This window comes from Dermacentor variabilis, chromosome 7, assembly GCF_050947875.1.
Source record: "Dermacentor variabilis isolate Ectoservices chromosome 7, ASM5094787v1, whole genome shotgun sequence".
In the NCBI taxonomy this organism is placed as follows: Eukaryota; Metazoa; Arthropoda; class Arachnida; order Ixodida; family Ixodidae; genus Dermacentor; species Dermacentor variabilis.
The window spans coordinates 159,632,322-159,654,984 of record NC_134574.1 but is presented as its reverse complement, the minus strand read 5'-3'; the positions used below and the strand labels follow the sequence as shown (position 1 = coordinate 159,654,984).

At 47.4% G+C, this 22,663-nt stretch overlaps 4 protein-coding genes across 6 annotated transcripts; 2 read left to right on the top strand and 2 right to left on the bottom strand.

Moving 5' to 3' along the window:
* The first annotated feature begins 3,427 nt into the window (after window positions 1–3,427).
* Window positions 3,428–6,203, top strand: LOC142588293 (uncharacterized). The gene is made up of 2 exons (XM_075699873.1): window positions 3,428–3,471; window positions 5,070–6,203. Exon 2 carries the CDS (start codon window positions 5,088–5,090, stop codon window positions 6,108–6,110), a length of 1,023 nt encoding a protein of 340 aa, XP_075555988.1. The 5' UTR covers window positions 3,428–3,471; window positions 5,070–5,087; the 3' UTR covers window positions 6,111–6,203.
* On the bottom strand, window positions 6,142–11,195 carry LOC142588294 (ATP synthase subunit s, mitochondrial). Of its 3 annotated transcripts, XM_075699875.1 has the most exons (6): window positions 10,872–11,195; window positions 10,579–10,787; window positions 10,346–10,508; window positions 8,269–8,300; window positions 8,053–8,129; window positions 6,271–6,390 (listed from the first exon to the last, which is right to left on the bottom strand). In XM_075699875.1, the coding sequence occupies exons 1-5, from the start codon at window positions 10,982–10,984 to the stop codon at window positions 8,059–8,061; spliced, it is 588 nt and encodes a 195-aa protein (XP_075555990.1). In that variant the 5' UTR covers window positions 10,985–11,195; the 3' UTR covers window positions 6,271–6,390; window positions 8,053–8,058. The 3 variants fall into 3 exon arrangements, with proteins under 3 accessions (XP_075555989.1, XP_075555991.1, XP_075555990.1); XM_075699874.1 differs by lacking the exons at window positions 8,053–8,129; window positions 8,269–8,300 and having other exon boundaries at window positions 6,142–6,390; window positions 10,872–11,191; XM_075699876.1 differs by lacking the exons at window positions 8,053–8,129; window positions 8,269–8,300 and having other exon boundaries at window positions 6,142–6,390; window positions 10,863–11,190.
* A 224-nt stretch (window positions 11,196–11,419) lies between these two features.
* On the top strand, window positions 11,420–14,815 carry PIG-F (phosphatidylinositol glycan anchor biosynthesis class F). Its single transcript, XM_075699872.1, has 3 exons — window positions 11,420–12,068; window positions 12,598–12,717; window positions 14,203–14,815. Exons 1-3 carry the CDS (start codon window positions 11,737–11,739, stop codon window positions 14,399–14,401), a joined length of 651 nt encoding a protein of 216 aa, XP_075555987.1. The 5' UTR covers window positions 11,420–11,736; the 3' UTR covers window positions 14,402–14,815.
* A 5,637-nt stretch (window positions 14,816–20,452) lies between these two features.
* CycC (cyclin C) lies at window positions 20,453–22,472 on the bottom strand. The gene has a single exon (XM_075699871.1). The coding sequence runs from the start codon at window positions 22,300–22,302 to the stop codon at window positions 21,454–21,456; it is 849 nt and encodes a 282-aa protein (XP_075555986.1). The 5' UTR covers window positions 22,303–22,472; the 3' UTR covers window positions 20,453–21,453.
* Between the last annotated feature and the right edge of the window lie 191 nt (window positions 22,473–22,663).

Genomic DNA, 22,663 nt, shown 5'->3' with positions numbered 1-22,663 from the left:
GTGCTTTTTAACATCGCGGCCGCCCATGCAATAATACACAACTTCAATGCTTGTTTCATGCAAAGTGGCTGTCCCTGTCGAAAATTATGCGGCAAAATGTCGCTCAGCGCGGCGAAAAAAAAAATTATGGGGTTTTACGCGCCAAGACCACGCCAAGACCAGGCATGCCGTAGTGGGGCACTCCGCAAATTTGAACCACCTGGGCTGCTTTAGCACGGATGTTTTCGCATTTCCCTCCATCGGAATGCGGCCGCCGTGGCCGGTGATACGATTCCGCGATCTCGTGCTTAGCAACCCATGGCCACTAATCGACCGCGGCGGGTCGTCAGCGCGACAGACGTGCGCGGCAGACACGTGGAAGGAGCGTGGCGGAGACACGAGAATCTCGTTTGACCTTCGCACCGCGTCGAATGTGCACAATACCCTCTGGAGCTCCCCGGGCGTCCCCACATTAGCCTCTCGACAGCTGTAACTATCCGTGACCCACTCAAAAGCATTGCAACGCTTGAATTTCTACGAACGTGCAGGTCCAGAGGGGTGCTAGAAGCTAGGTAGAATGGTTGGCAGGAGGGCGGAGAGGGAATAACAGCTTTGCTACTTTTGCTCGCAGTTCCCATACAAGGGTGGAGGGGGGAGGGATAAAGAAAAGGCGAGATGAGAAGCCAAGGAAACCCTACTACTACTACACGACAGCGGTTAAGGGGAAACTGGATATACGCTGCGCCGTGCTCCCATGTGGGCTGCAGAATTAAGCGTACTTTCCTGCTCCCAAACCACGAACAATAAGAAGAAACTGGATAAGCTGATGTTCAAGGTTCGGTGCAATACGTTCCTGGTATTTCTGAAAAATAAGCCCCATGCAAATGTGTCAAGCGGACAACTGATGCAGGGCGTGCAGAAGCAGAATCGCGTTAATTAAAGCGAACCGCAGGGTCTAGGCGACACTAAGGAAGCGGTCGCATGTCAAATCAACACTTCTGTGCCCTCGTGGTATAGCTTTGCGGCTATGCCATTGCTCGAGGTCATAGTTGTGAGCCCGACCGCGGCAGCCGCATTTCGATGGAGGGAAAATAAAAAAACGCTCATGGACTTTTAGATTTAGGAGAGAACACCATGGTATCAAAATTAACCCGGAGTCCACCACTACGGCGTGCCTCATAATTCGATTGTGGTTTTGGCAAGCGCAGTGTTTGGCTGCTGAGCCCGACGTCGCGGGATCGAATCCCGGCCACGGTGGCCGCATTTCGATGGGGACGAAATGCGAAAACACCCGTGTACTTAGATTTAGGTGCACGTTAAAGAACCCCAGGTGGTCCAAATTTCCGGAGTCCTCCACTAGGACGTGCCTCATAATCAGAAAGTGGTTTTGGCAGGTAAAACCCCATAATCTAATTTTTAACCCTCTCAGAGGTTTTTAAATATGGCGCACAACAATGCCTCAAGCAAACACCTCTCCCCGTGTGTTCTGTGTACTAGCAGAAAAACAGCAGTGGTGCACACAAGGTAACGTTTAACATCAAATCACCATTCTCGTGTTGGACTGAACGTTGAAGAAATTAAACAGTCGCCGTCAATATCGCAGCTAATTATCGTCCATCAAAGCAAGCAACACAGAAAGCTTCGCTTACATAGGTGCCCACACTGCGTTGGATCTGTATAGTTTTGTCACCAATCACCTGTTGCTTGGACACGCTACTCGCAGTTGTGTTTTTTGATATCTCCAAGCTGATAGGAAAACGGTAGGCCAACGCAGCGCTGGCTTGCATTGGCTATCTTGCTTGTAAGCCTGTGCACCGTGACATATGTGAGTCACCGACTAGGCGAAGTAAAAAAAAAACAACATTCTGACATCGCACGACCTAGTGACGGCGGCGGCACATCCACGACGTGGGTCTCACAAAGATATATGTCGACCAGCTCACGTTGCTGAATGATAAACGCGCGGCGATGCTGGCTGTAATATGCAAGAGGCGCTGTAGCTAAATTTAAAATTAAATTCCAAGGCTTTTAGCGGGACTCGGGCCTCCATTTGATCCTTCGCCCTTTGCTTAGCAGCGCTACGTCATATAGCCGATAAGCCTACCACGGTGAGAGGAAATGATGAAGCTAATTAGGGCCCAGGATCAGACCTCTCAGATCCTGGCAGTCCACTGGGCTCGCGAGAGGGTCGTCAGGTTTCACCTGATGGTCCCCGAGTGGGCCTAGCCAGGTGACGTGGAGTTTGCTTACGTCTATAGTGGACCAAATAAAGTTGTTTCACTCACTCACTCACTCACGGTGAGTGGCCGACTAAGGGGTCCGGGGCTTCAAATTAATTAGGAACGTTTTGCGTTCTTTAAGTGCACCAAGGCTCTGTAATCAAGAGATTGTGATCATTATCGATTGGAGTGCGGTAGCCGCAGCTAATTGCCATGTCCGTGTATCTGTGCTCGGCCGTCTGCAGTCGATCGAGATAGTCCACGGACTCCTCCAAATACCTACACAAACTATTTTCATTATTTCCAATAAAATTTCTGAACGCAGTGCCAGAAGTCACGCTGATGCCACGTGTCAAGCTTGACGCCGGCAAAGGTCAACGATAGCGGCTACGTTGCATGGCGGAAGCGCAAGCGTTTGACTGACGTCAGGTTTTGCCGAGGTCGGTCTGCTGTTCACGACGATGACGTCACCGTGTCGCAAACACACAGCAGCACAACAAATATAATTTTTTTCGACTGCAATATATATATATATATAAACGAGAGGAAAGGGGGTTAACCGAGGGGCCCGATTTTTATTAGTAATATCATGAGAAGCCAACAAACACTGACACCAAGGACAACATAGGGGAAATTAGTTGCGCTTAATAAATGGAATGAAGAAACGATAAATAATGGAAATTAAAGTGGATGAAAAAACAACTTGCCGCAGGTGGGAACCGAACCCACAACCTTCGCATTTCGCGAAGGTTCACAGTATATATTCACAGTATATATATATATATATATATATATATATATATATATATATATATATATATATATATATATATATATATATATATATTAAAGCAAAAATAAGATAAGCAACGCCTACGGGAACTGCGAGGGAAAAGAAGCTTTCGCACAAATCACCCTCTCTTTTTTTTTCATGTTTTCTTCAGCCTGAAAACCACGTCCTCTCCACGCTCAGATTATCGCGTGCACCCCAGGCAGGTTTTCCCCTTGTTCGCCTCCTTTGTAGAAAGATAAAACCCGCATTCCCCAACTCGACTCCCTCGCCCCCCTCCCCCGCCCAACTTCTCCGCTCCAAGAGAGTACCCCTCCGTGGAACGCCATTGGCTTTCTGCCCCTGGCCCTCTCGCTCCCCCTCACCACTTCCCAGTGGGCCCCACGTGACGCGCAGGCCCTACCGCTGGACACACGAAAGCGGGGACACTTGGCTCGTGTCCGCCGTAGTGGCCACAAGTTCATCGCAACTGCTACTGTGCGGGTAAGTTTGAAGACCTCGTGGTTAAACTTTTCGAACTGTCCCTGTGTATTGACTTGAAACTTGAGCAAAAGGTTAGACTGGGTTGTACAGAGAACGCAAACATGTTCAAACTTGTGTAAAATGCGAATGCGTTCAGTGTTCGAGCCTCGTGGAATGTGCCGTCGCCTTGGTAGTTTTGACGAAACGGCGTACCTTCGTGCACTGATTTAAGTTTCCTGTGCGTACATTTAATCAACCGCGAATAAGCAAGGTTGAATTCACAGTGACAAAAACGTAAACGTGTCATCTGAACCTTGCTCCCACGTTTCTTGAAACCGGCTCGGCTACTCAACGCGATCTTGTCTGGTACCGCGTCAGCGTCATCAGCAGATTGTGGCGAAAAAGTGTGCAGGAGGGCTAAAAGATTGCTCGTCGCGGCTGGAAACTCTACCCTTCCATACCCGAAAAGAATTTCAAAAATTTAGCTCTAAGGGGCCACAAAGTTAAGGGGGCTTCATTGCAGGTGGTAGTCAACGTAGTCAACGATTGGCCAAGTTGTCTTCCCTAAGAGGCTTCCTTTTGTGCAAATGCCGTTTCCATAGATGCGTTTCTTTATTCAAAGGAACATGGCACTACTGGTTTTTAAAACCGCTTTCGTTGAGGTCCCTCTAATGCATCCTGCTGCCCTGTACTACAAATTGCGAGGAGACTTTTCCCTGCGCTTTTGACACAAGCCGTCGTTTACAAATCCTATAAGATAACCACGTGGCGATCACGTGTAGATGTTAGGCTTATCGTCATCGCACCTGTTTTAACACACGAGTACAACGCAGGGACACTGGATAAACAGCGTAGACACGCGCATCGCTGACATTAAACAGCGCTGTGTGATTCGTGTTTCCCCTAGCTTTCTCACCCACCTCCGTTAAATTGTAGATACCGACAACCTATTCTCATGCACAACGTGGCATCGTGAAAACAAGGTTTTTCATCTCCTAGGTAATGACGTTCTCCAAGTGCAAGCGCGGCTGCTGCGCTTGCGTAGCAGCCGCGCTTGTCTTAGCATGCAAGATCGTTTATGCACCGCGCATTGCGTACACGTTATTTTATGTTAACCCTTGTCTATCAGTCGCATTATGGAACCACTCAGTTGTGTATGCAGCAGTGACAAGGTTAATGGCTCAAGTTCAGAACGTCTAAAAAACTCTTTTGCACTTGTTCAACCAGTAGTATTTTGCCTTTATCACTATATCCCTTCTACCACTACTTCGCAAAGCATGAACGTTCGCATCTCTTTACAAATAATATTGTACCGGCGGCAGTTACGGTGTAGCAGCAGATGCACTACCTTCCTTCGCAATGTATGCTTCTTGCCAAGCACTGTGTTTGCTTATCCTTTTACGTCACCGCATCGCAGGCGTTGGTCGGGAAATAGCTGCGCGCACTCGCACAGCTTCCAATTTTCTCGACGCGCGTCGTACGAATTAAGTTACGCCTGCGTGACATTCGTCAGTTCACTGTCTTTCAGATTTTATCGCAGAAGAGCAGTTTTTGTAGTACAGCGAACCTATGAATATTCCCCCTAACCGCGTTCTCCCTCTCTGCCCATTCTCCGGCAGTTCCCCGAATCCACCACCATGAGGATCGGCGCTCTTTTGCTGGCGCTCGCTGCCATCCTGGTCGCCGCGGAGGCCCACAGCTCCAAGTTCCTTCCAGCCGTGCGAGCGAGCCTCTCGCTGGGCTCCAGCCTGCTGCGTCACGTGGCCGCGATCAAGGACCGGCTGCGCGAGGACATCGAGCGCCAACTGCTACGTCACGTCGAGCATCATCATCATCCGGGGCTCGACTTCGTGTTCGAGCTGCCCAGCTGGAAGAAACCCGCGCTGCAGCGGCCGTGGCCGAGTTCTGCGTTCCACAGCTCCTTCAGCTACCAAGCGAGCTCCTCCGGTCCACACATGCTGCCGCTGCCTTTCTTCCTCCGGCCCATGCCCGCCATTGCGATTGTGCCCTGCCGCAACATCAGGACCCGCATCGCGCACTTGGTATTGCCTTGCATCAGGATAGCCTCTGGAGAGTTCCAGCGACCGGTCACTAACCTTGGAGCTTCGCAGCCCAACAACGTCACACAGGGAACGTCGAACGTCACGGCTGACACCACCAGTGACCTCGCCCCGAGGGTTCCGACGAGCACGGTGACCTACGGCACAGACCCCGTGGAACAGTACGTCACAGGTGTGGTCACCCGAGCCGTTGACGTCACCACAAACGGCGAGACGACGTCCACCCCAACCTACGAGACCACAACCGAGACCGGGGAGGTGACGCCCACTCCTAGTGAGCTGTCAAGTGACGTCACGGCGACAGACGCAGTCTCATTGGCGCTCGGTACCCGTGCTGACGACGTGACAACTGTCACAGTGAGCCCGGACGTCGAAGTCACTAGCGGAGCTGGATATGATAAGTATACGGCACAGGAGCCCGCTAATTTGGACAGGAAAGGGAACATGATCTTGGACATGTTCGGTATCCCTACCACAAGCACTAATGGCAATGCTCGGAACACCACGGAGCAGCCCACGTCTTCTGCCACCGAGGACATGAACTTCAACGACATCCTGAAAGAAGCCGAGGCCGCCTTCGCGAAGTTGACCGACCAGTAACTCTATAGCGGACAATGGATCTTACAATGACTTGAGTGGCATTTATTTATTTTCCGTTGTAAATATGTGAATAAACTCATTGCAATATCTACAGTAGAATCGTTTCGGAAACGGGATGAACTGCATGGCGCATCCACGTGATCACTTTTTAGGTTTAGTGGTTTCGTTCACGTCGGGGAAGTCAACCTTGCAGGTCGGAAGCAGCTGGTTGAAGTGTTCGAGAACCGCTTCACGGTCCCGAACTCCAGGTAGGTCGAAGAGCTCTAGATAATGCAGCTTCCTGAAAGGAAAAAAAAGCAGACTTCGTATTTCCGAATCAATCGCATTAGCGAGTATACTGTCCATGCATTCTTTCGAACGGCGAGTGGGAGACTTGTACGGGAGATACACAGGCGCCTTGTATATTCTACTGTCCTTTTGTGGGGTACGCTTCCCTTGCGCCGCTCGAATGAACAATTTAGCTATGAAAAAAAGTAATCTAAAGAAGTACACTGACGACTCCGTAATTACGGCGATCGTAGCAAATAATTAGACTTGTCATCCAACCCGTTGATGCATGCAGTAGCACGGCTTCCGACATGAAAGAGGCCAATCACGTCACCAAAGTTCTTCAGTAGCTCAAAACGCCATCAAATGACTTCACCGAAAGCGGAGGGGATGGAGGAAAGGTAGGAGCGTCCCCTTTGAAACGGGGTGATGGCAGTTGCCACCATGCTCAGCTTTTTATTTTTGTTTAAGTGTGTTGTTTGTTATTAAAATTCGCCATTTTCTTTAAGTACGTTTTCCTACACTTTTCACCTTATGTCACCTCTCCTTATGAGCCACCAATCCTCCAATCGCGTTTTGCTGATTTCCACCGCATATTTATTTACATGACTATTGTTATCTCTGAACCTTAGGGCCTCAGGTAGCGTGACTGCCCGCATCGACATCGGGATGGATACCATCCCATTTTAGTATGAGGTGTTCTATTGTTTCTACAGATTTACCACACAGTACATGTGTCTTCTTCGTTAAATTTTTTTTTATAGCTCCGCGTTCTAAGACATACTGATCTAGCTTCAAAGAGCAGGGTTGCCTCTTGAGTTATAAAGATCTTCCTTCCTGATCTGCTGTTTCCAGTATACGGGGAAAAGTACGCCAGTTGCGCCCCCTCTTTTAAAAGCGGGCACTTTCGGCTGCGCGCCCGGAAATCTAGCAAAACAGCTGAGGCGAAGTTTTCTTCGTGAATGCATTAGCCGCGTAACGTAATGCTCCTCTTTACTGCGTGTCCTCTGTACGGGCAGCGAGGATTGTCTTTCATGCCTCGCCGCGAAGAGCTGTAGCAGACGACAAACGGTGCACCGTATGGCCAGCGCCTGGTATGGCGCACGTCATACACGCTGGTATTGTGGAGATCGGGACTGGGCAGTTCCCGCCACAACAAATTTCACGTTGCGCTTTCACAGTTTTTTGCGACCGCCTCATAATATTTGAAAACGCAACATTAGCTTGCAGTATTTAACCTAATGACGATGGGGGGGGGGGGGGGGGGGGGGGGCGTGTGTGTCTTGACAGTTAAGCGAGTTGGCAACCAATCATTTTTTTGCGGTGATTGTCCTGTGCGGTCTTCCCTCTTTACAAAATTAACTGACAGGCACATTTTCAGGCTCTCTTATCATGCAGTGGTAATTATATAATGAATTACCACTGCATAAAGTGAGAGCCTGGAAATGTGTCTGCCAGTTAATTTTGTAATTACCAGCCATATAAGTGATTATCAATCACACATGGTGAACCATGATGGATAAAAAAATTTGAATATATTCCCTGAAATTATATAGAAAATCAAGATTATGCAGTTATAATATATATATATACGAGGGCACATCAGAAAGTCCTTGCCCCATTTTTTATTATGCAATATAAGGTACAATTACAGATAGATATACTATCTACGTACCTTACACTATTTTTCCATACAGTCCTCACGTTCATTCCGACCATATGTCCCATTGCAGCACTTAATTTGAGATGCCCCTGTGGTAGAATTCGTCCGGTTTACTGGAACCGCTGTCACACTGACATCTTGGTTTCATCATTGCATGTGAATTGCTGTTCTGCCGGGAACTTCTTTAGCAGACCGAAACACCTTTCCCCATACGTGGGCTGCACTTACCTGTGGATTTCAATGAGTGTTCATCCCTTGCTCTGTGGAAAACAAATCACACTTCACTGCTTGTTCGCCGTGGACGTATGAAGCACAATTGCAAATTTCAACAACTGACAGCAGCGCGGTGCCACTGAGCTACCGGCAGATAAGGCTGGGCCGGTCCAAGAGAGGGCCGGTCCAATGAATATGTTGACTTCGCATTTACAGCTATAATTTGGCTAAAAAAAATTGGGGCAAGGACTTCCTGATTCACGCTCTTATATAAGGTGTCCCACGTAACTTCAGCCAAACATTAAATATATGCAAATGCCAAGTAGCTGGACAGAACCAAGGTGGTGTAGTTTGCTGTTGCCTGGAGATACCGTTCTGTCTAGTTACATAATTAGTCTTAATGAATTAAACAACTTCTCAAATATTATAATTGGATCAAAATTGTCAACGAGAAAATTGTAGAGCGCTATGAAAAACTTCTGATACAGCTTTCTGTTGCTCAATATGTGCTACATAAAAGTGTTTTTGCAAGCATGAAAGAAGCGTGTGAATACATTGTGTGTGTGTGCGTGCGTGTGTGTGTATGACCTTTGTACGGCCAGTGGCATACCAACATATATATAGATATGTTGGTATGCCGCTGGCCATGCCAGGGTAATTGAGAACGTGCCCTAGCTCAAAACAAAAGGAAGATATTGCAAACTGAATGGGAAGCGTGTGAGGAGATGGGTTTAAGGAGTAGATGATGAGGCGTATGGTCACTTGCACAACCGCAGTGCAGATGCAGGGTATGTTCGATGCGCGTGCACTACTGTGAACCAGTTCTCGGCGGTTTATTAGGAGTTCAGAAAGTGTGCAGCTCAATTTCTGAGATGAAAGCTTAGAGAGAGACACTCGAAACGAATGCAAAGGTGGAGACATGGTCCAGGCGTTATTTTGTGCGGGACTAATGTGCACGGAGTGCGCAAAATTTAGAGGTCCTGAAATGCACTTATGATTGGCTTCTGGGGCATAAATATACCCCTCACTTACGTAGACACATCAGACATGCGTAAGCGAGGTTTTATCGGCGCTCGCACCTGTGTGCTGCTCCGCTGCTTAGCACCTGTATGCCTGCACCAAGTCAGTACCGTCAGTGGAGTGGGTGTAGCAGAATCATGAACCAGCCCTGCACCTTTCCTGTGTCTTTTGAAATGAACGCCGTGGTTCAGCGAGCGCCAATGCTGCACAGCTGAAACGACCGGCAGGGCACAGCACCTCGTGAACTGGTTCAGGTGGCTTTCTCGACTGCTACAGTAGATTTTTTTTTTTGTAGGCCTTCGATGCAGGTTGTGAACCATGGTTTCAGTTCCATTGTTTGGCACTTGCGTGCTGTTGGGGAAAACCTTGGTAATGCAGTTCTGTGGTTTGCCGGTCACATTCTTGCAGCTGGCTTCTTGCCGGATATGGTCAACCCGCATGCATGTGCATACAAAAAAAGGGAATGGCACTGCCACATGTGCGAGCTTGAGCCGGTATGCCGGTATGCCATTGGCCGGTATGCCGCTCTTTGTGCCAACCAAGAGTTTAGAGTGGTATGTTGGTTGTGAGAGGGAGAGCGGAGATTCGGGCTTGGTTGGAGATCAGACAACGGCTTTTCACACACGTAGCCATCGAGAAGCGCTGGCTTCGAACCTTGCAACGAAGGCAAGAGGAAAATGAAATTAACTGTTGTATAGTCTAAGGTTTCACTCATCCAAGGGACTTTACTGCTGAATGGACTCAGTTTCTGGCAGCACTGTTTGTGTACGTGTCAGTGGTGTCTGGTATTGTGAAACCGCCACATCATGTCTTCGGTCTTTTCTGCATTCGAAACCATGTTGCACTTCGCGCATGTTTTGAACAGGCCGCATTAAAAGGTAACATGATTAATTATTTGTTGAGCACTCGAGGAACTGCAGCTTCATAGTGTAATTGCTGTGTCGACAGCTATCCACTAAATAAGTGGAGTAGAGGCAAACTTTTTTGTTAGTACTCCTTCGAAAAAAAAAAAAAAAAGGACTTGGGTTCGAATGCATCATGCAACCAAATGACGGCAACATTGAAAACTTACGTGAGCTCTGCCAGCGACTTGACTCCGGCGTCTGTCACGTTTCCGCAGCTGATAACGTGCACTTTTTCTAAACTATCCTTGCGTAGTTGCAACATCTGCAATGCCTTATCTCCGAGAAAGTTGCAGCGCGTCAAGTTGATTGATTTCAGAAGAGTCAGCTCTTCTGCAAAAAAGGACAAGAGATGTGCTCCCTACATGAATACTCGCTCAAGATCGAAACCCACAACACATACTCAAGTAAGGAAAGCCTATCTCCATAATTGACGAGTCAGTCGCATCAATTTCTTCTATCTTGTAAGCGTTTGAGCTCGTGGACGGCAGTGTGTTGTAGTCGGAGTGAAACTTAATAGCTCCGCTCCACCTGACAGCAGCTCCGCATCGTATGAGCCACTCTGCTGCCGCTCTATCCGGCCCGATCTCCTTGATACGGTCTCGGTCATATCTACGGGACGGGAGCGGCATTATTGTAGAAGTCTCATAACGCCACGGTTCAAGCGTCGATGTGAGCACAACTCACCAAGCTCACCTGTTGAATACAGCATTCAGCCACTGCCAGAAAAGCCGTTTTTGGGAATGCGCCGCTTCTCTTGCAAATGATGGTCGTTTTGCGGCCTGTACGACATTTGATAGCGCGGCCATGTTTGTTAGCGGCGAGGGCGTCGCTTTTTCCTCGCGCCTGCGCGCAAACGCCGGGACATTACTGAAATGAACGTCTCGTCAGGTCTCGCGTTCGACTCCTAGCTGTCGGCTACGGTACAATCTACTGTTGATACTGTACAATCACGGCCGGACTGGAGATCATGCTGGAGAGGCCCGCGCGCCATAGAGTTAGTACAGTAGCCGCGCGCTTCTCCCATGCTTCTCCAGTCCGGCCGTGGTCCAGTAAACGTTATAACATACTCAAGCGGTTTAAACAAGCACACTCAGTAGTTACGAAATAGTATACGCACAAGTAAATTTAATATTTTGAACAGAAATGAATAACTGTAATTTCATAAAAATGCATATTCTGCAAAGTTTCTTGAGTACCTGAACCGAAACCAGTTTAGCTTGTTAGAGGGCGCGGATATCGAAATTTGGGTAATTCGGGCGCTGCGGTTGTTTTGTTTTGAGCACGTGTGCTGCTGTATCAGGAGTTGCTACGCTGGTCAATTATATATGAACGGTTGTGGATCGTTCTTTGCGTCCCCAAGATAATTAAACTTTGCCGCCGGTGTGGAGCAACCACGTAATGGCAGCAACTCGGCGCTGAACTCCGCATCGATTGCTTGGCAACCTGTCTTTTTTTTTACAGTGAGGTGAACCTCGGAGCGCGTTAATCCACATGAAGGGCTCGTCGTCGTTCATGATCTAGTTTGCGAGAATACAGATAGTCTTTGAGCACAAAAGCCATGCCTGTTCGTCGCGACGTGCTGCGAAAGCAGGCGCACGAGGGAATCTGCTACGGACTGTGGGTGACCGTAGGCACGGCTCTCGGCCTGGGACTGCTGCAAGCGCAGGTGCGATACACTGGCGACAGGGCCGTGCCGACACTGGTGGCCCTCGCTTTGGTGCTCGAGGTGACGGGCTGTGCCTGGCTTCGCCTTTTCGGCAGCTCGTCTTCGCGCAGCTACGGCCAACGGACCAGGGTCGCCGGCTCTGTGGCGACGGCTGTAGCTAGCGTCGTGTTCAGCATCGTGTTCTTCCATGTCTTGGCCGTTTTGTTCGGCGCTCCGTTGTTTGAGTAAGTTTACTGGCCTCTGCGAGAGTGATTATGCCGCCACTTTGTTCTAGACTGGTTCGTTTACACGTTTAGAGAAAACACATCTCGGCACGGCCTGATTTTTGTGTTTTGTGTAGTCTTGATTAACAGGGCGAGTTCGCGTATGTTGTACGTGGTATGAAAACAGCGCAAACAACAGAAGGCGCAGGTTTAATTGCCCTGCACGCTTCTTCTTTCCCCATTAGTTCATTGCGGTCACGCAGTTACCTGCCCTGTGAGGAGCTGATTTCTATGTCCTTTTTAATGCTTAATTTTGAGACGAGTAAGGACATCTGCGATACTGAAAAGTGTAAAGTTGTTTGTTAGAACGTACACATATATATTTAAGAAAAGTGGCTCTACCCTTGAGCAGCATGAGCATGTAATCGCCGATTACATTACTTTTTTTTTTTTTTAGGCGTAAGGTTTCTGTTGTTGCTTGCATTTTTGCTGACTGGAATGTGTTGTATTTTTCTTCCCCCCCCCCCCCCCCCTTGGCTTCATACTGCAGGGACAGCCAGCAAACTCTCTGGTTTGGTGTGCATATGACTATGGTGACCATACTGCCGCTTATACTATCAGGAGGCCACACCAGCATAGGGGCCCTCCAGAAGACAATCGTTGACCAAAAGTAAGGCACAGGTGGTTCTGACATATTGTGAAGTCCACTGTGGTAATGACCTTTCACGCCAACAGTTCACTTGCTTGTCACAAGTTAGTGCGCTTAAAAACAAAGAAAGACTATAATGAGGAGTGTAATGACACAATGAAAAATGGAGCATAAAATGGACCATACTGCTGGTGCCAGCCGTGGCAAGCGGCTCCACAAAGTCTTACTACTTGTACGACTCTGGGGGAAAAAAAAGACAGATAAAGCTTTGATTTATTTATTATTACAGGTTTCGTCTAGCCAGACAAACTCAAGGCACAGGTAGAATAGCTTCTGGAACACCACTTTATAAACAAAACTCAATACGCTCTGGTCAGGTTCTAAGGCTAGTGTTAAGCGGCACACACACATACTTACAAGATGTTCCGTTACTAAATGTCCCCCTTTAAAGGAGTACCGACATGAAAATCTTGTGTCTTACTCTTATTGCTTTCTTAGGTAGCGCACGACTCCATAATTATGGTACGAAGCCTAAGCTTTTAAAAGGAGCGCCACAAATAATTAATTCTAGCACCTTTGATGCGGCCCATTCAGAATGTGTGCCAAGTGCAATGCAGCTTCGGAAACATCACCAAAACCCAAAAATTTTTTTGCCAGTCATAGATAACTAATGGTAGGTTTAGGATAAACTCAGATTAGCATAGTTTTACATTATCCAGGCCCATGGCCTGAAAACACAGGCTTGTGAAATACAGAACACAAGAAGAACAGCAACACTAGTGATTACTATTACAGATAGCTTTTGTGTCTTCTTTCTTTTCCGAATCTGTGCAATCTTTCAATTGATAGTTAGCGTTTGAGCTGCCCCCTTGTTTTACTTTTGTCCATGTTTCACATGCATGCCTCTCCGTTAACATGAAGCCTAATTTCAGCACTCAGATTTCTTGTACCTGTAAAGCAGCGCTGCATAGTTGAAACATACACAGGGCTGAAAACAGTACAGACAACATTTTCGTCCCTGTCTATGTTTCAACTTTGCAGTGCTACTTTACAAGTACAATCATAAGAAGCCAACAAACACTGACACCAAGGACAACATATCCTCGTTTATTACATAACGAGGGTCTTGAATCCGGCAACATTGATGCCTTCAGGTAGCAATTAGGCACAAGTAATTTCCCCTATGTTGTCCTAACGTTTATTACATAACGAGGGTCTCGAATCCGGCAACATTGATGCCTTCATGTAGCAATTAGGCACAAGTAATTTCCCCTATGTTGTCCTTGGTGTCGGTGTTTGTTGGCTTCTTATGATATGACTAATAAAAATCGAGCCCCTCGGTTAACCCTCTTTCTTCTCGTTTTTTTACAAGTACAAGTGTGATACTCCAACTAGCCACAACTGAAGCCTTATTCAAATTTCTTTTACTCTAATATTTGTTTCTGCACTTTATATTGTACTCTCTATGAGTGAGTGAGTGCATCACAGTGCTCCTCATGCTCTCAGGTTCTGCGAGGTGCCATTGGACTGGATTCAGCGGTGGGGCAGCCGTGGTGCCCTCTTTGGTGCCTGGCTCGGGGCCATAGCCCTGGTGCTGGACTGGGACCGCCCCTGGCAGCGTTGGCCAACACCCTGCGTTGTCAGCTCTCTCCTGTTCCGAGGCCCGGCCTTGATGGTCGCAAGCTGCATCTTGGCGAGCCAGTGAAAGAATGCTCAGTTGTGCGCACTCGCCGTAGGCCAGTGCTGGCTCAGCTGGTCTGAACTGCTATACCCTCATCAGCACCGAACTGCTAGTCATATGTTTATAAGTAGGCAGCAAAGACAGTTTTCATAGGCGTAGTCTCTTTTAACACGTCGGTTTTGTCACTCCTTATATTTAAACACCACTGCTAACCATTACATTACTGGTAACAATTGATGTATAATATGAGTGGGCAAATAATGAGATGTGGCGTTCATACTTAGGGACCATAAACAGCGTTTTTGTACCACTGCTAACTTCATAGGCCCCGTCGTGAATGCCACAAAATTATGTTTTCTGTGAAGGACGCGTTTTCTTAAACGGGATTTGTATCATTTTTTTATTTCAAGGCAATAAATATATTCTAGAGTTTGTCAACTTTATTTATGTCGTCGGCATAGACCTGCCTAGAAAAATAGCTATTGGGAATGTTAGTGATGCAATATTTCCACTACCACGGCAATGAAGGTTTCAAACATTTTTGTGACTTTGCAGACAGGTAATTTGCATCAATATGTTGCAACATTTTGCACCAATTATGCATGTGGGCAGAAACTACTAATCAGTCTTGCTGCATTTAGAAAAGGTACGCTTTGAAATTTATAAAGAACAAAGCGTAATAAGTAATGTCAGAAGACTGAATGTGTTCGAAGCCACGAGCGTGTAGGTTGGACAAATCCATGTTCCTTATTCCCATGCTGGTGGAACCACTATACTTGCAGACTCGAGCGCCAGAGTTTCCTGTAGTATTTTTTATGAGAAACTCTGTGGCCATTTATAACACAATCGGAACTCATCATGACAAAGTGACACTCAACACACCTTCATTGTATACTTAGTATTCATTGTAAGCACACATAATATCAGCAAACAAATAGCAAATTCTTAATTTACTTTTTTGTATTCTTTGTAGAGTACTGCGTATGTAATGCAGAGATCTGGGTTTGGTTCGCTGCTAGGTGCGGCAAATTAGCTTTTCGTCCACTTCCATTTTCCTTTACCTTATTATTTCTACATTTCAATTAAACACTATCGCTCTGTATTCTTTATATTGCTTTATTATCTGTAATTTGTCAGTGACATGATTATGCATGATTACATTGCAGTTTTACATGGGCAAAACAAAAATAACAAGACAAGGACGTAGATGGACAAACTCAATCGTCTGTCTGTGTTCTCATTCTCTTCTCTTTTCTTTGCCAGTGTAAAACTCAGCACAAAGTAACCATGAACATGCACCAACTAGCCCCTTTCATTACTTTGTATACATTGTATACGTGATTGCGAGTGACAAAAATTCGAGCACCTCAGCTCCCTGTATTCCTTTTGTTCTTTGTAGCCAATAATTTGTTATACCTGTTTTCATTACGCGGTAGTTTGACTGTATCAACTCAAACCCCACACTAGCAAACAGAATGGCAGTCATGATGAAGCTACTGGCCCACAGTATCTTGCAGCTCTAAGCCACATTTGTGTTGGAGAGTTCGTGCCAGTTTCCTGACGGGACAGCACTATTGGCCATGCACTTCCATGGAGCTTCTTTGATGACTTGCAGTTTCAGTGGCTTGCTTGCTTTAAGGAATGGAACATAATGAAAAAAAAAAGTGTACTAGGAATCCTCTTGTGCCTAAAAAGCAGCCTCCACACAAATTTTCCAAGTTTACTCAATTAGTTTGCCTTCCTGATTTCAATGCAAAAAACATGGTACATTCGACTGGTGGCTTTAGAGCGATTCACGGCATGGTTTATGTTTGGCTGGTCGAATCTGAGCGCTCAGAACACAATCTACTGCTTCATTCAGAGTGCCATGCGCCAGCTCAGAGCACCACTATTGCAAATTTCAAACATGAGTCCATAGGGTTCCTCACTACATTACCTAGAGGGATATCTGGTGCTGCTGCGCTGTGGTATGCATGGGAATGCCGGTATATTGTGGATTCGGAATGGCATCGTTCTCGTAGAGACAGGACACCTTGAAGACGCGCTTCGCAAGTACCGGTCCGTCTGTCACAATGATTCATTTTCTAATAAAACAGCACGTAAAAAGCTGTTTTAGCTTTATTATTACGCAAAAATATGTTTTGTTGAACTATGAGAATTTGTTATTGTGTGTACGACTACATGTTACGTAAAAAGTATCAGCGGACTGCTAAAGTTGGAGGACAGACGACAAGGTTCGCGCTTGCTTTGAAACAGTTGGTCGTCTGTTCTTGCTTTTCTTCGCTTGGTCATGCATCGTGGGTGAGTAAAGATGTAATATGCGTGAATGGAAACATTTTATGAAGATTTTACTTTGAGAACGCGTTATTTGCATAGCCATATCCACGTTTTAGACGAAGCCTCTTACAACACCAGCCAACACGAGCCTCGCAGACACATATACCATCATTCCCATGACGGCACAGTACCCCCTTAAGAAACTCCCATAGACGGTGGCGCCAGATTACCCTCTAGGTGTTATAGTGAGAAACTATGCATGAGTCCAAGGACAAGACTGAAAAAAAAAAAATAAAACTGTTGACCACTTTGTGTGTCTCCAGCCCATAACAAACCAATGCTGTTATGGTTAATGCTAGTACCCTAAGGAGAAAACGTTTCTAGACATCACAGCACCAAAAAAAAAAAAGTATTTCTTATGGCACACCTGTGTTATACAGAGTTGTAAGTGCATTGTACTGGTCAAACAATTCGAAGTGGGCTGCACCAGCTGATTTCAATCTGCAAGCCTAGCTGGGGGGGGGTACATTTTTGTCTTTTTTGGCATCTGTGGTATTAGACTTTTGCTTATGATTGTATAATAGTACACTAGTGCTACTAGTACACAACATTCCTGACCTGCAATGGAGAAATAGAACATTGTTGCTAAGCACAGTGTTCAATAAGCATTGCACGGCTCTTATTTTTCTCCCTTTATGTGCTGCAGATCATACAAAAATAAATGGATAATAATATACTGTTTCATACTTAGCAGCCATATGCAACTAGTGCAATCATATAAGCCTCACTCTGCATGTCTTGCAGTGTAAATCTGCTGCGCTTTCTACAGAACAACTACTTCGTCTATTACAACTACAACATGTGGATGTAAACTTACATCAAATCGCCCATTTGTGCACCGTTGTGCTTCCAGCATGCCAGATACAATGTTTCAGTTACAAGCATAACCTGTGCAATGTGGCTGCTGGTCCTCTGACTGACAGCCACATGGTCTCTCCACTCATTTGGTGGTAAGTAGGTTCAGATCTGCGACACCTTCCATATAGTAAGCACGTCATATTATGTGACACACTACTTTTTTTGTTTGTAAATGCAAACATTGAGTAATAATAATAATATTTGAGGTTTTAATGCCAAAACCACTTTCTGATTATGAGGCATGCCGTAGTGGAGGACTCCGGAAATTTTGACCACCTGGGGTTCTTTAACATGCACCTAAATCTAAGTACATGGGTGTTTTCGCATTTTCGCCCCCATCGAAATGCGGCCGCCCTGGCTGGGATTCGATCCCACGACTTCATGCTCAGCAGCCCAACACCATAGCCACTGAGCAACCACGGCGGGTGCAAACATTGAGTGAAGTCTCTCTTAGTCTTTGTAGCGTCCCTTGCTATGTATAAAACAATGTATAAAACTGAAACCATGATGTTCAGTCTTGGCAGGCCTCTGAATGAACATGGTGGTTTCAGTGAGAAAAACTTAATAATGGCTTGATAGTTAAGTATACTAGGAAGCATCACTCATTTGTTGTCATAATGTGTTAATGATGGTCAGGTATGTGTAAGCGAGTGTTTCCTGAACTGTAAGCTGCAACAAACCTTTAGGGGGTCGTGGCATGTTCGTTGAAGTGAGGGTGTTACAAAGCAATCGGTACCTCAAAACTGTACAGCAAATGGTGCCTTTCCACAACACTCTGTTACTTTTGGTCACAGAAACGCTTGTGGAAATGAACCCTGGCGTTGTTATAGCAGCTCTTCATGACAGGCACTATGTGACAGCTTTAATAAGTTGTGAACGGTCAACAACACATTCTACACTGCCCTTTTATGCTACCTTCACTTTTACACAATTGGCTGAATCCATGATGTGGGTATGCCTGGCACTGATGCAGGTTTCAGCATAACGGCATTAGTAATCGAGGCAGCTTCATCAACAATTTGCTTTATTATTAACATTCAAGCACTGAATGTTTGTGCACCGGCATCACAAAAATAGAGAAAATGAAGGGGAGGGGGGCTGCAAGGTGTTCTATACATTTTCATGATGTAAGTCACTGGGTAGCAGGTTCCATGGAAGGCACTGCCCACAGGTTATATGGAATGGCATGCTGAGAGGCTCCGGAATAATTTGCAACACCTGTGGTTCTTCAACCTCTCATACAATCTCAGCAGACATGTGCTTTTCTGCATTTACTGTCATTCAAAGTGCTATATTCATGCTCGGCAGGAGAAACCCTCTGCCACTCATATGCCAGGATATGCACCTTGCGTGACGAGAAATGGATGCGTGTTGCGTGCCCGCAAAGTGAATTACTTTGGTTAAAGTGACCTCTATTTGGTATTGCAAGCAGAAGCAAGAGCGCCCATACACAGTGCTTGCTTTCAAAGCGCTCTGCCAAACAAGCGAGAGGGAGGGCAGGTACAGTCGTGAGCACGCTTAGCGTAAACACGGGAGCGCGTGCCGCACTGTGCTATCAGCGATCCTGCCGGTGCGAACGCGAAGTTCTGCACATGCGCAGTGCGTTTGCGGCTTGAATATTTTACCACCGCGCGCATCACGTCATCGGAAAGCGCCTTCATCGTCTGCTATGTTGCGCGCCGGCTGCCGCACGTTTTATGATAAAGATCACGCCACCACCCAGCATACCATGAGCAAATATATAAATAGAGACGCTGTTTCTGAACGTCCCACAGGTGACGGCATACTGCCATGGCTAGGGTTCCCGAGGAGCAGAGGCGTGAAATTGTGCATCTTGCATATAAGGGGTATACCCAACGTCAAATCGGAGTATTGGTTAACAGGCCATTGAAGACCGTGAATAGAATAATTCAGGCTTTTAAGCATGAAGGACGCATCCGTGATGCCCCCTGGGCGCCACCACCAAGATCTGCGACGGAGGATGAAGATGCGTTAATCATCGCAGCCGTGGTCCAGGATCCTTTCCTTCCCGCTAGAGCAATTCGTGAAGCCTTAGACCTCGACGCTTCAGATTCTACAGTTCGCCGTCGACTGAAGGATGCAGGGTTTCGCAGTTGCGTGGCAGCACGGAAACCATTACTGACGGCGGCGAACAAGAACGCAAGGCTGCAGTTTGCTTTGCAGCTTGCTCCATGGACAAGCGAGGACTGGAGTCACGTCATCTTTTCTGATGAGTCTACCTTTCCCACGCGGCAGAACCAGAGGGCGCGTGTTTGGCGACTCTCAGGCACCCGGTAAGGCTGATTTACTTGCACGTTTGTTCATCATCTACCAGGTAAATTTTCACAAGACATTTTGTTACAGATACGATGCTGAAAACGTGCGAAGTGCGTTGTCCAGTGGAAGAACAAGCGTGAATGTGTGGGGCTTCATATCCCGACATGGCCTGGGCCCGTTGCAACGTATCCACGGCACTTTGACCTCGGCGAAGTATTGTCGTAGTCTGGACTATGTATTGTTGCCTTACATTGAAAACTTCTTTCCTGACCGGAATTTTCTGTTCCAGCACGACCAGGCACCCGTTCACACGGGCAGGATTGTGAAACAATATATATCAGAGAAGCAGATCCCCGTGCTAGAGTGGTGTCCGAAAGGCGCCGACCTGAATATAATAGAAAATGTATGGGGTCGTATGAAAGCTGCCATTGCGAAGAAACCGCTTTACGCCACAACTGCAGACGTCTTATGGGAAGAAGTTCGACAGCAGTCGGAGTGCCTTCGTGCTGACCAATCACTTGTGCCAGCACTGTATGCCTCACTACCATCTCGAATGGCAGCTGTCGTTGCTGGGAATGGCGCAATGATTCGCTACTAAACTCAAGTGCTGCTGCTGTTTTCTCTTTCTTTACTTACTATTTATTGTGTTTTTGAGGCGTTGTTGAGACATGCAATTCCTCGTGCGCGTTTGAAGCAAATAAACGTTTCATTTTTACATGGGAAGGCTATAGTTTCTCTTGCATTATATTTCGGTCACATCCGATAACACGATACGTAATTTGGAAGACTAGAGTACTGACTATATTTTACTATTTACATGTTCTGTTGTTAGTAATCGTTGCGCAAAGCAGGGCGAAAGCTGGAACCCAAGCAAACGCTCCGAAATAAGGACAAAGTGAAAAAGAAAGAACGGTAGTAGCTTCAGAAGCAGGCAAGAGACGCAGTAACGTAGTAATATTGTTTTAAAACGTCATTCAATGGGCGTTTATTTGGTATTGCAGACACGCAAAGTCTAAGCTAAAGGTAAATCGAAGGCCGGTACTGGCGCACAGACCTAGCCAGCTCTTGTTTCATTGATACTAACTGGCAGATCGCTGTAAGTCCGACAATAGCAGCCGAGGCAAAACATAGCAGACGACGACGGTGCGCTCCGATGACGTAATGTGCGCGATGGTAAAATAGCCACGCCGCAAAAGTACTGCGCATGTGCAGAACTTCGCGTTCGCATCGGTAGGCGTCGCTGATAGCACCTTGCGGCACGCGCTCCCGTGTTTACGCTAAGCGTGCTCACGACTGTACGTCTAAATGGATTTGCGCATTGCATCATTTCATGACAATGTCAATGTTGTGTAATGAATTAAACACTGACTCGGCTTGCTGCCACATAAACTCATGTCGCATTGGTGATGTGAATGCAGTCATAGCACGGATAGCCTCGTGGATGTCATGTCACAGCTGGGCAAGTCGGCGTGCAGGAACTATATTCGTAGACTACGCAACCAGAATGGAGCCATAGCTGCAGCCGATGGCACACCCCAGTCCGCGCCTCACTGTTTAGCGGCAGCATCGCGCTGAAAGCAGTCCGAGGCCGCGGGCGAGAGGGGCTAGCTGGGTTGCGGGGCCGTGGCCTGGTCGTTGGGCCCCTGGGACGGAGGTCTCGACGGTTGCGTCTTGGGCTTGGGCACCTTGGCCAGGATGGGCGGCAGCTCCTTCTTCTCGTCCATGTTTCTCCACGTGTCGTAGAGGCCCAGCACCTGTCTCGTGATCTCCAGGATCTTCTCCATGTCGACGTTCAGGTCGGCGAACCAGTGCTTGCAGTCGCGCTGCAGGATGACGCAGGCCACGTGAAGGCACGCAAGCGCGATCTGGTGCGGCGGGTGTAGCAGACAGACGTCGGTGCGCAGCGAGTCGTTGACAACCTTCCAGGCCATCGACAGCAGGCTGTCCTCGGGGCCGATGTCGTGCACGTACTGCACCAGCGGCCGGTACGGGTGGTACAGCACCAGGCAGCAGTCCATCATCTCGAGCAGGTAGAACTCGCACTCGAGCACGTGGTTGATGCGGTACGGAAAGTCCTGCGGGAACACGTGCGAGAACTTGTTCTTCACCACCGTCTGGCAGGTGGTCACCAAGCGGCTGTTGGAGATGACGCCGAACTCTTCCACTTTGGAGGCGAGGAAGATGCAGGTGGGCGCCATTAGCAGCGGGTCGACGCAACGCAGGGAGTTGCGCACATAAAAGCGCTTGAAGTAAACGGTCGCCGTGGCGATCACCTGTTGCTTCACCTTGAGCTGCTCCCCCAGTGCCTGGATGAAGTTGGCGAAGAAGATCATGAGCTTGTGGTATTCTTCCTCGCTGAGGACCTGCAGGTCACCGTGTCGCTCGCGCAGCAGGTCCTGCCGGTCGAGCAACCACTGCTGATACTGAGAGCTCTGCCAAAAGTTGCCCGCCATAACTATCGCCGCTGCGAAGTCGGCGCCGTCACAGTAGATTTAAGGACGAGGTGCACAACGAGCGATGAGTGAAATTTGCCGCGAGTGACAGCCGGCACCACGCGCACGGACCGGCCGTCAACAGCAAGAACCGTTTATGAAACAAAAACTAGCAGCGCAGTGCGCAGTCCCCTCAGGGTGTCGAGACTGCTCGAGACCGTCGAGACCGAAACCAGCCTCTTCTCTACTAGAGACCGTATGGGATGAAGGATACTAAATTTGCAGCATTCTAACAAGTCAGCGGTAGCTAATTACCGCTTACAGAATATCTACGAAGCAAGCTACACTGAAAGAATATGAAAATATAACGCACGAATATTTT

Bases quoted from the DNA above. Each gene is read 5' to 3' on its own strand.
- PIG-F (XM_075699872.1), top strand. From the start codon at position 11,737: ATGCCTGTTCGTCGCGACGTGCTGCGAAAGCAGGCGCACGAGGGAATC. The intron at 12,069-12,597 runs GTAAGTTTACTG...TTCATACTGCAG, and splicing joins TTCGGCGCTCCGTTGTTTGA to GGACAGCCAGCAAACTCTCT. The intron at 12,718-14,202 runs GTAAGGCACAGG...TCATGCTCTCAG, and splicing joins AAGACAATCGTTGACCAAAA to GTTCTGCGAGGTGCCATTGG.
- LOC142588294 (XM_075699874.1), bottom strand. From the start codon at position 10,984: ATGGCCGCGCTATCAAATGTCGTACAGGCCGCAAAACGACCATCATTT. The intron at 10,788-10,871 runs GTGAGCTTGGTG...CCCGTCCCGTAG, and splicing joins CTGAATGCTGTATTCAACAG to ATATGACCGAGACCGTATCA. The intron at 10,509-10,578 runs GTATGTGTTGTG...CCTTTTTTGCAG, and splicing joins GATAGGCTTTCCTTACTTGA to AAGAGCTGACTCTTCTGAAA.
- CycC (XM_075699871.1), bottom strand. From the start codon at position 22,302: ATGGCGGGCAACTTTTGGCAGAGCTCTCAGTATCAGCAGTGGTTGCTC.
- LOC142588293 (XM_075699873.1), top strand. From the start codon at position 5,088: ATGAGGATCGGCGCTCTTTTGCTGGCGCTCGCTGCCATCCTGGTCGCC.